This window comes from Chelonus insularis, unplaced genomic scaffold (assembly GCF_013357705.1).
Source record: "Chelonus insularis isolate UGA/USDA-ARS -01 unplaced genomic scaffold, ASM1335770v1 scaffold_303_pilon, whole genome shotgun sequence".
In the NCBI taxonomy this organism is placed as follows: domain Eukaryota; kingdom Metazoa; phylum Arthropoda; class Insecta; order Hymenoptera; family Braconidae; genus Chelonus; species Chelonus insularis.
In genome coordinates this window covers 759,104-772,261 of record NW_023276792.1, presented here as the reverse complement: position 1 = coordinate 772,261, position 13,158 = coordinate 759,104, and the positions used below count along the sequence as shown (strand labels likewise).

At 30.7% G+C, this 13,158-nt stretch overlaps 5 protein-coding genes and 1 non-coding gene across 7 annotated transcripts; 2 read left to right on the top strand and 4 right to left on the bottom strand.

The window, feature by feature from the left end:
* Positions 1 to 48: 48 nt before the first annotated feature.
* LOC118073529 (leucine-rich melanocyte differentiation-associated protein-like) lies at positions 49 to 1,586 on the bottom strand. Its single transcript, XM_035094090.1, has 4 exons — positions 1,383 to 1,586; positions 1,057 to 1,284; positions 337 to 715; positions 49 to 243 (listed from the first exon to the last, which is right to left on the bottom strand). Exons 1-4 carry the CDS (start codon positions 1,455 to 1,457, stop codon positions 164 to 166), a joined length of 762 nt encoding a protein of 253 aa, XP_034949981.1. The 5' UTR covers positions 1,458 to 1,586; the 3' UTR covers positions 49 to 163.
* A 1,572-nt stretch (positions 1,587 to 3,158) lies between these two features.
* LOC118073422 (uncharacterized) lies at positions 3,159 to 4,914 on the bottom strand. Its single transcript, XM_035093912.1, has 2 exons — positions 3,634 to 4,914; positions 3,159 to 3,203 (listed from the first exon to the last, which is right to left on the bottom strand). The coding sequence occupies exons 1-2, from the start codon at positions 4,912 to 4,914 to the stop codon at positions 3,159 to 3,161; spliced, it is 1,326 nt and encodes a 441-aa protein (XP_034949803.1).
* Positions 4,915 to 5,074: 160 nt separating this feature from the next.
* On the top strand, positions 5,075 to 5,146 carry TRNAP-AGG (transfer RNA proline (anticodon AGG)). Its single transcript has one exon. It is a non-coding gene; the product is annotated as a tRNA-Pro (tRNA).
* A 51-nt stretch (positions 5,147 to 5,197) lies between these two features.
* On the top strand, positions 5,198 to 9,451 carry cindr (CIN85 and CD2AP related). The gene is given in 8 exon segments (XM_035094089.1): positions 5,198 to 5,474; positions 5,868 to 6,046; positions 6,362 to 6,796; positions 6,873 to 7,469; positions 7,579 to 7,677; positions 7,887 to 8,192; positions 8,271 to 8,329; positions 8,331 to 9,451. Coding segments are annotated over 7 exon segments (1,704 nt in total). The 5' UTR covers positions 5,198 to 5,474; positions 5,868 to 5,887; the 3' UTR covers positions 8,380 to 9,451.
* Positions 9,452 to 9,767: 316 nt separating this feature from the next.
* LOC118073543 (uncharacterized) lies at positions 9,768 to 10,890 on the bottom strand. Its single transcript, XM_035094111.1, has 3 exons — positions 10,457 to 10,890; positions 10,146 to 10,367; positions 9,768 to 10,009 (listed from the first exon to the last, which is right to left on the bottom strand). Exons 1-3 carry the CDS (start codon positions 10,854 to 10,856, stop codon positions 9,804 to 9,806), a joined length of 828 nt encoding a protein of 275 aa, XP_034950002.1. The 5' UTR covers positions 10,857 to 10,890; the 3' UTR covers positions 9,768 to 9,803.
* Ak1 (Adenylate kinase 1) lies at positions 10,844 to 12,971 on the bottom strand. 2 transcript variants are annotated; one of them, XM_035094112.1, is made up of 5 exons: positions 12,723 to 12,971; positions 11,959 to 12,153; positions 11,745 to 11,870; positions 11,450 to 11,635; positions 10,844 to 11,365 (listed from the first exon to the last, which is right to left on the bottom strand). In XM_035094112.1, exons 2-5 carry the CDS (start codon positions 12,142 to 12,144, stop codon positions 11,291 to 11,293), a joined length of 573 nt encoding a protein of 190 aa, XP_034950003.1. In that variant the 5' UTR covers positions 12,145 to 12,153; positions 12,723 to 12,971; the 3' UTR covers positions 10,844 to 11,290. The 2 variants fall into 2 exon arrangements, with proteins under 2 accessions (XP_034950003.1, XP_034950004.1); XM_035094113.1 differs by lacking the exon at positions 12,723 to 12,971 and adding an exon at positions 12,214 to 12,387.
* Between the last annotated feature and the right edge of the window lie 187 nt (positions 12,972 to 13,158).

Below are 13,158 nucleotides of genomic sequence, written 5' to 3'. Positions count from 1 at the left end.
CCGATATATAAAATTATGTACTTATTCATAAATAGAAGTCTTTGTAAAAATATTCCTGTCCAGTTTAACTGGATCAAATAAACTTAAATTTTTTATGCTCATACAAGTTACACTAGTATTATTACTATTATCAATCTATTACTGTGTACTATTACATAAAAAATTAAAGATCACTGTTTATAATGAAACGATTACCTTCTGAATTTTTTCCAGAGTATCGATAACGACATTTGCCATATGCTCCTAATAAATAAGTAATTAAAAAATAGTTGATTAATAATCGAATGAAGAAAGTTCGTAAGTAATATGAAAATTATATTATGTAAAAATAAATACCTTTATGATCATGTGGACTACGATTAGATGTTGGTAAAGGAGAATAATTAGTGTTTAGAATAGCATCTATGTTATCCATAGGAGTAATTTGTGGTCCAGACACAGACGAAGATGTGGAAAGCTTAATAGTCCGAAGAAAACGACCTCGATCACAAGCGTCTTTTCTTTCTATTAGAGTAACTGGCCGAAAATCGAGAAAGCGGAGAGAATCTGGTAGAATATGAATTGCGTATAATCTGTAACGATCATAGTCTGCCTCATCATTGTTCACAGGATCTGTGAGTTGATCGGGGTAACCCGGATTTCCCAAGAGACTCACATACTTGATATTGGGACAACAGTTTTTTATTTTTTCTAATGCAGCATCTATATCACTCAACTAAAAGATACCATGATTAATTCATTAACTTTTATTAAAACTATTTAAATAAACCACAATTCTAATTGAAATCTTTCTTTTGAAGACACCAAGTTACTTTGATGTTGACATATAAAAACCTTTTTTTTTTGGAGCTTGGTAGTTTTATTATTCGTAAAGTTGTGTCAAGAATAACACATCAAATTTATCTATTATTGATAAGAATTTAATTTTAGATGTCAAAAATATGAAACTTATTTTTAAGAATAAAATAATAGTTCAGAATATTTAATTAAAAAGCTCATTCATTAAATTAATTAAAAATATAATTAATATTATAAAATAAATAATAACAAAAATACCTCATTATTATTCAAACTAATTGTTGTTAAAGCCGGTACATATGGTAATGTTTTAAGATCACGCAACTTATTATTATCCAAAATTAATTCCTGGAGATTCCCATAGTCCTTTAATGCTGATATAGACGTGAGCTGATTGTATGATAAATCAAGAGTCACGCAATTAGCTCCTACTATTTTTACTAGCCCTGCAGGTATTCTACTTATACGTTGACCTGTGTAACACACCTGAGGCCCATATATAAATTGTTTATTGTGGAAATACTTTATTATATCGATAAACTTCTTGACTATGATTAAAATGAATTCAAAATAAAATTACAAACCCGCTTATTCATGATTATCAAGGCACTTCTGTTAAAATCTTGCTGTCCATTCCTCGCCATTTTGAGATCAATCATGTTAATAAGATAATCAGTACGTGTACAAACATGTTGTCTTTGCTTTAAGATGATAATCCAATCTTTTTTAACTTTTTTTTTTTTATAATTAATGAAAGATATTCACATTGACGTGCATATCCGAGGCTCGTTGGTTTTAAAAAGATTAGTTTATTGAATCCAACTGACAATAATACATGTAAAAGTATAAAAAACTAACTTACGAAACTACTATACCTTAACTATACTTAGATATTACTAGCTAACAAACCATTAGACTCTGTAATAATCTCTATATCCAATTAACAGTAATATAATCTCGTTATGTATATATGTAATACTTAAGATAACAATTAAAAAGAGTTATTATCAACAAGATATTAAATTTAAAAGGACAAAAAAATTTTTTGGATTTAATCAAAAAATTCCTTCACGTTATCATTTTTGTTTTAAGGAAAAAGCTTAGCCTAAAGAGAGAGAAAAGAGAATATAGAATAGAATGACGGGTATGTACATATTTACATCGGGTGAAATCAGTGAATACTGATTGTGGCGAGAGCCCTCGGTAGCTAGAGGTGAGGAACTTCTGCCAGGAACAGCTTGGTTATCGGTTCCTTCTTCTATCTTTCTGGCTCTTTTTCATTCTAGCTCTTCTTCTTATGTCGTCCATGTATTTGGCATCCTTCGTTAGCCATGTATAACTCTTTGACGCTCTGTTAGTATCATCTAGGTCAGATCTAGGGAGAGCTTTCGAGAAGCTCATGTTAATGTCTAGTAAGTCTGGGTTGATGGAGATGCTTTTATTAGCGGAGTGTCTTTTTAGGTGATAGATAATAGGCAAATTCTTCGCATCCTGGATTAGGCCTAGTGAGTCACAGAATTTGAATCCTTCAGGAGGGATATAGCCGGAAGCGAGCTGTTCTCTGATCAGCTGCTCATTTGGATCCTTGACGGAGTCGAGTAATTCATTTTTCACTTTGTTTAAATTACCAAAGTATCGTCTGGTTAGTTTTAACGTAAAAGAGTCCACTCTTGGGATATTAGCCTTATCATAAATGAACTTATTACTTGTTCTTTTGACATATCCTGAGGATGAGGTTCTATGGGCTCGGAGGCAGGTCCTGAGACACAATCTCTCGAATCTCCGCATTTTTTCAACTATTGTTGGGCCAGTATTCCATAATACAGGTGCGGCATAGGTAAAGATGGGACGAACTAGCAGCATATAGCAAATTATTTTGGCTCTATTTTCCAGGTTGGTGTTGTAGAAGATCCTGCCGTTCGAGAGGAAGGTTTTTACTGCTTTTTCAAGTTGTAGGTTGTGATGTGTGTTGATCCTGAAAAGGAAGTCAAGATGAACCCCTAAATATTTAACGATTTTCTTTGATGGGATGGCGTGTACTTGGTTGGTGTGTATGTCCGTGGCTGTTATTCTGGCGTTGTTTATTTTTTTGATTGTGGAGTAGGGTACTTTTTTGACTGGTCTTCTGAAGAAAATCAGCTCGCTTTTTGTGGGGTTGATCTTGAGGTTCCAATTTTTATAATAGATGTTGATGTTGTTGACCACTACTTGTAGGGAAGATTGTATTGCGTTGACATCTGTGTCTGCCTGATACACGATCAGGTCGTCTGCGTAGGCTATTGAGTGTAGTTTGTCAGCTGTATTGAGTCCAAATAGGTTAATTATTTCGCTGTTGAATATATTGAATAGAATTGGTGATGTTACAGTTCCTTGTTGTAGGCCCTCGGTGATTTTAAAGGTTGTCTCTGAAAAAAGTGTCCCATCCCAGGTTTTGAATGTTTTCTCTTCTATCATGTCCATTATGAGTAGTATTAGCCCAATTGGAAATTTGTAGTTAAGCAACTTGAGTATCAGTCCATTCTTCCAGACAGAATCAAAAGCTTTTTCCAAATCTAATAAAACAGCACCAATCGTTAGTCCTTTGTGGAGGTAGTTGTTGATATCTGAGGAGAACTTGTGGATTGCATGTGTGGTTGAGTGGCCGGTCTTGAAACCAAATTGGTTGTCAGGGATGATCTTGTGAGAGTTGATATGAGTTATTAGAGACTCCTTGATGAGTTTCTCGAAAACTTTACTAATATTCATGGTGAGGCTAATAGGGCGATAGCTCTGTGGGTCGTGCGGGTTTTTGTCCTTTTTTAAGATTGGTAGTACCTTTGCCATCTTCCATCTTACCGGGTAGTAGGCTTGGTTTATGGCGTTGTTGAATATGATTGTGTAGCTTCTGATTACTGAGTCCGGGATATGTTTAAGGGCAATAGCTGGTATGTTGTCTAGTCCAGAAGAGGTTTTATTTTTGAGCATTTTCAGAATAATCTGTATTTCATATTGTGAGAAGAAGCATTTAGGACCATTACCATTATCCCTATCCTGGGAAGGGTTGTATGCACTGTTCTCTTCTGTGAATTCCGTGAAAGTTAGATTAGAGTGTCGGATTTTGGCTCTGGTGCTTGAGAGTATATCAGTCGACGAGTCAGCCATGATTTTGTTGTCAGAATCCATATTGGTGTAACGAGGAGAATTGATGCTCTCTAAATAGCTTCCAATAACCTCTAATTTAGTGAGAGGATCTGTGATGATAATTTCATTATTGCTGATTAAATGAGGATGAGTTTCGCTCAAATTCTTACTAAAGGCGCTGCTATTTACATCGAATTTAAAGTTACTTAGTTTGATGGCTTTGTTAGGTCTGAGCAATCTATTGATCAATGGAAAGAATTGATGAGAGTCTCTGTAGTTGATGCTTTTTATCAAGGCCTTCCAATAAGCGGTGATGGTCCTTTTAAATTCTTTGGCTAATTTCTTGTTTATAAGTCTTATTGTAGTTTTGATTCTAGTTATTTCTTGCTTACTGTGGGCAGCAGGAGATTTGTATCTGGTAAAATGAAGTCTGGATAGGAGGAATGACTTATAGTTGTGGAGTTTTTTAATCGCGTTGCTTTCATATTTTTCATAGTATTTCCATTTATTAGGGTCGATCCTAGGAATAATGTCATTTATACAGGTGGTTATGAGATTTTCTAGTTTTATAATATGCTCATCGATTTCGGTGATTGTTAGGTTTCTGTTAGCTGGGACTTGTTCTTCCTCTTTGTATTGTTTATTCATATGCCTCTTAAATTTCTCCCAGTTAGCCTTTTTGTAGTTGTACTTTACTGATCTTTCCATAGGAGCCGCAAGACCATCGAATAGTGTGTTCGTGTTAATGCAGAGTAGGAGAGCATTGTGGTCACTATCATACTCCAAAACTGGAATTTTTTCATTAGGTGAGTTTGTTATTTCGATTCTGTTATCAGCAATGCAGTAATCCAGTCGCGAGCCGGATTTTGGAAAAGTGGGGAGAGCTGGAGGGTATATCTTAAATCCATATGGGACTTCAAAGTCCGACTCCCATTTCTTAAATTGTCTACCTCTATCATTGGTGACGCTGTCACCCCCAGCGGATGTTTCTAGCATTAAAGTCCCCAGCGATAATATATGAGGAATTATCATCCATTAGATTATGATTTGTGAATAGCTTTTCCAGTTCTTTACCAAATAGGTGGCTGTCCGAGTGTTTGGCATAGATGCTGAAAATATAAAAATCATGGCGCTTGACTCCCACTTTAACACAAGAGGCTCGTTGGTCTAGGGGTATGATTCTCGCTTAGGGTGCGAGAGGTCCCGGGTTCAAATCCCGGACGAGCCCAATTTTTTGCATCTGCTCCAAAAATGATATAGTCACGGAGTTCACAAGTTCATAGAACTCAATGTTTTTAAATCAATCTTAATGAACAAACGTAGCATTATACATTATTTTAAAAAAAAAAATGAACGAACTCTTTATGTGTTGTAAGAGAAGTGTTTATGCAGGTGGTTTAGTTACCCACATTGCATTGCTGTCGGTGGATTCAATATGGCAACGGTGACACATTTGAGAATTGTTGGCTGTCAAATCGGCTTGGGATACGCCTAAAGATTACTTTACATAATATATTTAGTGTTTATGTAAAAAACAATTTTTTATTATGGTTGTTGTGAGTAAAAATAGTTATTCATTCAATTATCATCATTAAATTAGAATATATCTTCTATTTTAATTCTTTTTACATCATTATAGATAATGTATCCTTTATGTATAGTGCGAAAAGAAAAATTTTTATTAAAAAAATCATTTGATATTTATTAAAATACATTTATTTAAAAATCACATTTCTATTGGAAATAATATAACCTTTCTTTGTTCATTGTATATCGTCTTTATCATTACAGTTAGAGTTTATCATATGATTAACATGCTAGTAACGTAACAAAGTGATTGATGATGAATTTTAACTCATTTCATTTTGTTAAGAAGTTATTTTTGTGAAATAGGTAATAAAAAAATACTGTTAATCTTTAATGATGATGTAAATGTTTTTATATTACAGATTTGAAACGAGAATAAAACATGGAAGCTATTGTAGAATATAATTATGTAGCAAAGGAACCTGATGAGTTAACCCTACGAAAAGGGGACATCATAAAAGATATAAAAGTCATGCCTGGAGGTTGGTGGGAAGGTACCTTGAAAGATAAACGCGGAATGTTTCCTGATAATTTTGTCAAGGTAATTTTTCGTTCATCTTTTAATGACATTTTTCATATCAACATTTGTGAGTCATTTATGCTCGGAAAATTGTCAATTTTTTTTCACTCTTATTTTTCTTTCTTTAGAAAATGTAATTCTCTTTTCTTATTTTAACTATACTTTTTAGTGTATTTTAAAAATTTCAACTACTTCAATACTAAGCATTATTACTTTTATATTTTTTAAATTTTTCATAGACTCCTATGCATTAAAAGTATGTTTAAAGGTTACTATCGGATTAACGAATCTATTACAAGATAAATCAATACTAAGAATTAATATATATTATTTCAGGTTATTGATGCTTCATTAACAAGTGCGACTACTAGTGGATTAAAAAGTGAGACAGAAGTTAATACTATTGGAAAAAAAGAGCAAGTGACAATGCGAAATGGGTCATCAGGAAGTCGGTGGTGCAAAGTTCTATTCAGTTATGAACCGTGTAATGAGGACGAGTTGACGCTCGTACCAAATGATATGATTGAGTTTTTGGGGGAAGTTGAAGAGGGCTGGTGGAGTGGAAGGATTGGAGGCCGTATTGGAGTATTTCCATCGAACTTTGTGTCTCCACCAACTCTAGAAGAGCCTATTAAATTGAAAGAACGAGAACGTGATACTAAAAAAGAACTGTGTCGTGTTTTATTTCCATACGAGGCAGCTAATGAAGATGAATTAACACTTGTTGAAGGTGATATAATAACCATACTTTCTCGTGATGCTCCTGATAAGGTAATTAATTTGATATCATTTTCAAATTTAATCGATGTGATATCAATACAACATAAAATCAGTCATTTATTTACAGGGTTGGTGGAAAGGTGAATTGAGAGGCAGAATTGGTTTGTTTCCCGACAATTTCGTAAAAGTCATTGTATCTGAGGATGAATCACCTACACTAGATGAAGCCAAATCGTCTGGATTGAAAGATGCCAATAAAACAAATTTAAAATCAAGTACCACCAAGTCTTCATATACTGGTAAAAAAGTAGAAAAAGCTTTTGTTAGAAAAAGTTTAGATACACGTGTTTCAACACCAGAGAAAAAATCGGTAGCAACATCTTCAACATCACCAATAACTCCTTCAGTGTCATCGCTCATAATAAATAGTGAGAAAAAAATAAGTGTTGGAAGTAGCAATACTTCATCAATTCAATCATTGTCGATGTCAATGAATTTAAAAAAAACAACAAAAAATACGAATGATGAGACCAATGTCGATAATACGGAAAATGTTCATGGAGCAGTAGATGAAGAATTAGATGGTATTGAACGAGAGGAGTACACACCATTATTGCATTTAACTGCAACTCGAGTCAAAGCTCCTCGAAGACGTTTACCATCTAGCCATTGTAATCGAAGTCAAAATAATTTTAACTCTTATACCAACGAAACATTATTACAGGTAATAAAAAATATGTATTAATTTCTCTTCAATTACATTCTATCGTTAATCTTATGCCTTAAAAAAACAAGTTATTTCAATTTTCTAATTCTTTTTTCTGTAAAAACAGGAAAACAACGTGACAAATGGAACAACAGACACTGTAGATCAACCAAGAGACGAAGAAAGTGAAAGTCTTCATGGAAAGACACGACAAAAAGCCCCTTGGGTAATGTTGAATTTTTTTATTCATGCTTTTAAACATTCGAGGTTACTTGCACAATAGACTATAAAAATATCCGATAGGTCATAGTTATTAGGCCATTAAAAGGGAAATTTATTGATATTTTTTTTGCCAATTTCAACTAAAATTTAATGTTATAAATAAAATACATTTTATCATCAGAATTAAGATAATCTTATTTTTAATCATTTCAGATTAAAGAGTTAAAATTAAATCAAATGGAAAAAAAGAAAACATTATCAGGCGATAAATTTGATAAATCGGACGTTACTTTGAAAAAAGAAAAGAATTATTCACATGAACAGCTGTCAAATGTTTCTGAAATTTATTCTGATCAAAATCAAGATAACGATGAGATAAGAGTAAAAGAAGAGGATAAAGATAATTCTACATATCAGCGAAATAATTCCAGCTATTTAACATGTCCGGTTTCTCCTACTACGTCTCCTGTTGGAAATGCTTACGTACCCTACCGTCTTTACAATCAATTGTTGGATCGAGTAAGTATTTTTAACATTCTAATGTATTTTAAATTTCATTGAAAAGCTATAAAAAATTATTCCAAATTTTTTTATTAGGTTCGATTATTAGAAGAACAACAATTAATATTGCAACGAACAGTAGCCCAACTTAAGGAAAATAGGTCCTTTATTGGCTAATTCATCTGCTGTTAACAATAAACCTTAATTTGGAACAACATTCTACATCAGAGTATTAATTGTACGTATTGTTTTTATTATATTTTATTAATAACCCCGAAATAAATGATTTTTTATTTGTACAACGAATCGGTGAAGACTCGCACATACGCCTCACGGCCATCGTGATACCAGTATTTTCATTCCTTAATATACAAATTTTTTTGTATTTTCTATATAGATAATGAACAAGTATCTATTAACAATTTGTTCGATTATTTTATCTATCGAACCATGGCACCATAATTATTGTAGTTTTTACCCATCTAGCACTCCGTCCACTGAACCCGTTTGATTTCAATTGTAATAATTCAATTTATATCAATCATTGTACTTAGATGGAAACAACCGTTTATTGTATTCATTGCCGATTTTTTTTAGAAACAATCAAATGATTATTGGACACGTAAAAAATGTTTGATGACTGATTATTTAAAGACAAATAATTCCAAATCAAAGCAAAACTTACAAAAATAATTTTTAAAATTGTATAGTGCAGACGTAAAATTAAATGTGTCAGTTATTAGTATGGTGCTAAGGCTTAAAGACATGATTTTCTTAATCACTCGCACAAAAATTTTTAGAGTAAATAATATATTATTTCTGTGCATTTACAATCTTTATAAGGATTAATTGTTTTTTTATTTTTATAATATGTTGTTATGCATTTAATTTTTATAGTAAAGTATAATGAATCATTTTTGCATTTTTAATATTTTATGAGTGATTAAGTATTGATAAATGCCTGAAAAAAATGGTGAATTGATCATATTTTTATTTTCTTTTACAAAACATGAGAGTTACCTGAAATTCCATATATTTGATATTTAATAATTTTGTAGGCAACATTCAATAACATATAAACATTTCCATAATGTTCATTTACATGAGACAATGAATAATACATAATTTATAACAATGGTAAATAGTTATGTAATCATTTTGTATTTTTATATCTTAATATAATCGATCTTTACGCTCGCTCCAAATTATTTATTAAAGATCGTTATAAATTATTGAATTGAACAAGTGAAATGTTGGCTGCTAAATTTTAAATATAAAAAATTTTTTTAATATAATTCCATAAATAATAATTATTAATGTATAACTTATAATTAATTCCTGCTGATTGCTCCTTAATAATGTATAGTTAATTGAAATTTGGATAATTATTATATTAAGTACTTAAAAATTATTCCTATGAAAAAGCAAAAATCATACATTTAACTAAATGTAATAATTGATTCAATTATTAATTATATTAGCTACTGTACGCATAATAATTATGTAAATATTATTCATATATGATACATAAAAAATATATAAAAATTGTGGATACATTAATTTTATTTTCTTGGTAATAAGAAAACTTTTATAACACCATTGTAAATGTTTTGGTGTAATAAATTTTATTTACCATCTATGTTTTTTGTGAGTCTTTGATTTTAAAGGTAAAATTTCACAGACAAAAGTTAATCTTCGTGAACATGAAGCAACTTTCCAAAATGATCGAGAATCATGTTTATTAGTTATTTCTTTAACAAGAGTTGTACACCCACGCGATTGTGTTGGCTCACCTTTTGCCCATGCACGATATCGAAAACATGATAAAGGTTCACCTAGAAATTAAATTTAAAAATAAGAAAGAACTATTTATTAAAAATACTTTAAATTACATTTTGAAAATTTAGTCAAGGGTACAATTGAATATGATTCATTGATTTGATAATAATTATAAATTTTTTATTTATTTACCAAACTCATTTTTCCAAATCTGTTCTTTGCCTCTATTATTAAGCCCAATGAATGTAGGAGAATTTATAAATTTAGCTAAACCTTGGGTTCTTTCTTCACTAACAATGTGTGCCAATGTACCATGCATGTTTTTACATGTTTGTTGAGCTTCAGTAAAATTTTTCCTTACTTTTGAAAATATAAATAATCCAACTTTTGGTACACATGTTACAATATAATTTACTAATAAAAAATCAGATACTCAATAAATTATTGATATGTTTCTACAACAATAAATCTTGTGAGAATACATTTTATTGAAAATTAATTACCATTGTTTTTAGCAGGCAGTAATTTACGAGAATACAAGCTGTAATAATGGTATCTTTGATCTCTGATAAGAGAAGTAGAAGAATAAATTTCTGGGCAATTTAATACTTGGCAATTAAATGAATAATCATCATGTTCTCTTCTAGATAAGTTCGGAGTTGGATTAAAATTAAAAGCCAAAGCTTTCTTTAATATCGCAAAATTTTTACATTCTCTCAAAGATAACAGTTTTTTTTGAATTATTATTGTTTCTGTAGAACGTGCATGCTTTTGATATAAATTATATTTCGGTAAAGCTTGATAATTAATCTCATCACATACACTAAAGTTAGCCTCCAAGGTAGTCAACATATTAAACAACAAACAGATGAATCCAATATATCGAAGTATTATTCTCAACATTTTTTATTACAGATTTTAAAACACTAACAATAAATACACTCTATTTAAGTACTTTTAGGTGATATTATTTTAGTCAAAAAATATAGATTATGTATACATCTATATGTATATATATGCATATTATTAATGAATAATAAATTAAGTTTCGATAGAATTTGAATAGATACTCTATGTATCTAAAACATTAAAATTTTTCTCTCTTCGATTGTTACCGAACTAGAACTACTAGATTACATATCACAAGTAGTTACAAAGATAATATTTCATGAAAATTTGACAGTAGAAAATTGCCTGTTTCCGGCTTAAGATTGCAGCGTGATTGTAGACCGTAATGTGTGTCAGATAAATTAAAAATGTGCATTGCGTAGAATTTGTTGTCCAAGGCCTTTTTGGAGTAGAATTATCAGTAGCAATTTTTACATCAAGTTGAATATTTATAAACTGAATAGAGGCTCTAATGCTTTACAGGCTTCAGCGAAAATGTCATCTATAGATCCTTCAGCACCAATCTATTTTTACAATAATTATGATTACATTATTCATTTATTCAATCGATGTAAAAATCAATATATTTATGCATAAATCTAACTTACTCTGACTACTCTATCCTTGTAGTGTTCAACAATTTCATTATTTTTTACATTAAATATCTCAATTCTTTTCAATATAGTCTCTTCATTATCATCAGCTCTTTGAGATACAGCAGCACGTCCAAGTAATCTTGATTTCATAGTTTCATTGGCCACATCAAAGAAAATAATCAAATCAACTGGACATACCTTTTACATTCAATAAATCAATTAAAATTTATTATTTAAAAGTAATAGTTTAATCAGAATTTTCTGATGGGGCTAATTTTTTAAAGTAAATCGGGAAATTAAAACTTACATCTTTTTCAAATTGAATTCCTTGATCTAGTTCACGAGGATAGCCATCGATAAGAAATCCACTTTTTGTACTTCCGTCTGCTTTAGCTTTTTCCATCCGTTCTTTGATGAGTGATAACACAATATCCTGAAAAAAATTGAAAACTTGATGCTCAAAAAATGTCTGTAATTAGTCGATGAGTTGAGAATAATGAAAAAATTATTAAAAATCTTACTGTTGGAACGAAAAGACCCTTTGACATCAATTCTTGTAGTGAAGCTCCTCTAGGACTTCCACTGGCCACTTCATCCCGTAATAAATCACCACTGCTGATATGGAGCAATCCGTATTTGTCAATTATTTTACTGCACTGGGTTCCTTTTCCACATCCAGGACCACCAATCACCCAAATTGTTTTCATCTTTCTAATCTTCAGTTAAAAATATATATCAGAGATGCTTTTATCATTAATAATAATTCAAACAATTACAGTATTTAGAATATTCTTTCAATTGTAACTTAAGTCTTCCTTTAAACCAATAGCTAACTTGAAGCTTGAATGCAAAGTAGAATTTAGATTTTGTTTCGTTAGCTGGCGAGTTGCCTATTTTTCTATTGCCTTGAAACTTAATGGATCTGAACACTCACTTCCACTTTAAAATCTATATTTCAGCTCAATTCCTTGTTTTTTTAAATTACATTTAGCACAATTACAGCTAATTTCATAAAAATTAAATAAATTCATTGCATAAAAAATACTCTCAAATAAAAATAAATATAACATTATGTTATGATACATTTCAAAAATAAATATTTGCTTTAAAAAGAGATTTTTATAAATGATAAGATGTGGAACTTGACCTCGTTAAACAATTGCATAAAGGTGGAACTCAAAAAAATTATGTCAATTTAAAAAAAATTATTGAAATGAATTGATTTACATTTAAATTTATATTAAATTGCACTATTAAATACTGGAAAAAACTATTTAGAACTTACTTAGTTAACTGATGATACTGTTTCCTACCTACGATTGAAATAATCGAATAAACAAAATACTGCCGCCACACAGATCAATCGAAGGTATATTCTCTACTAGTATGATATATTTTTCGACGATGTGACTTAAAGATAGTCACGTGAACACGTCACTATCAAAGTCAGTTTATTTTCGACTAAGAAAACTAATGCACCGATCTCACAATCATCAACAAAAAGTGACAGCTCTTCATTAGAAATAATCAGGTTCACTTTCAGTAGTTTTGAAAGATGTATTTAGATCAGAGGGAGTCTTGATCAACTATTTCTAATATGGTATCACTGTTATTTCAGTGATAAAGATATCACATACATAACAAAGCATGCGCCAGATTTGAATCAGACAATATACAATTGATAATAGTGATATGTATATTAAATAATTAATATAAAAATA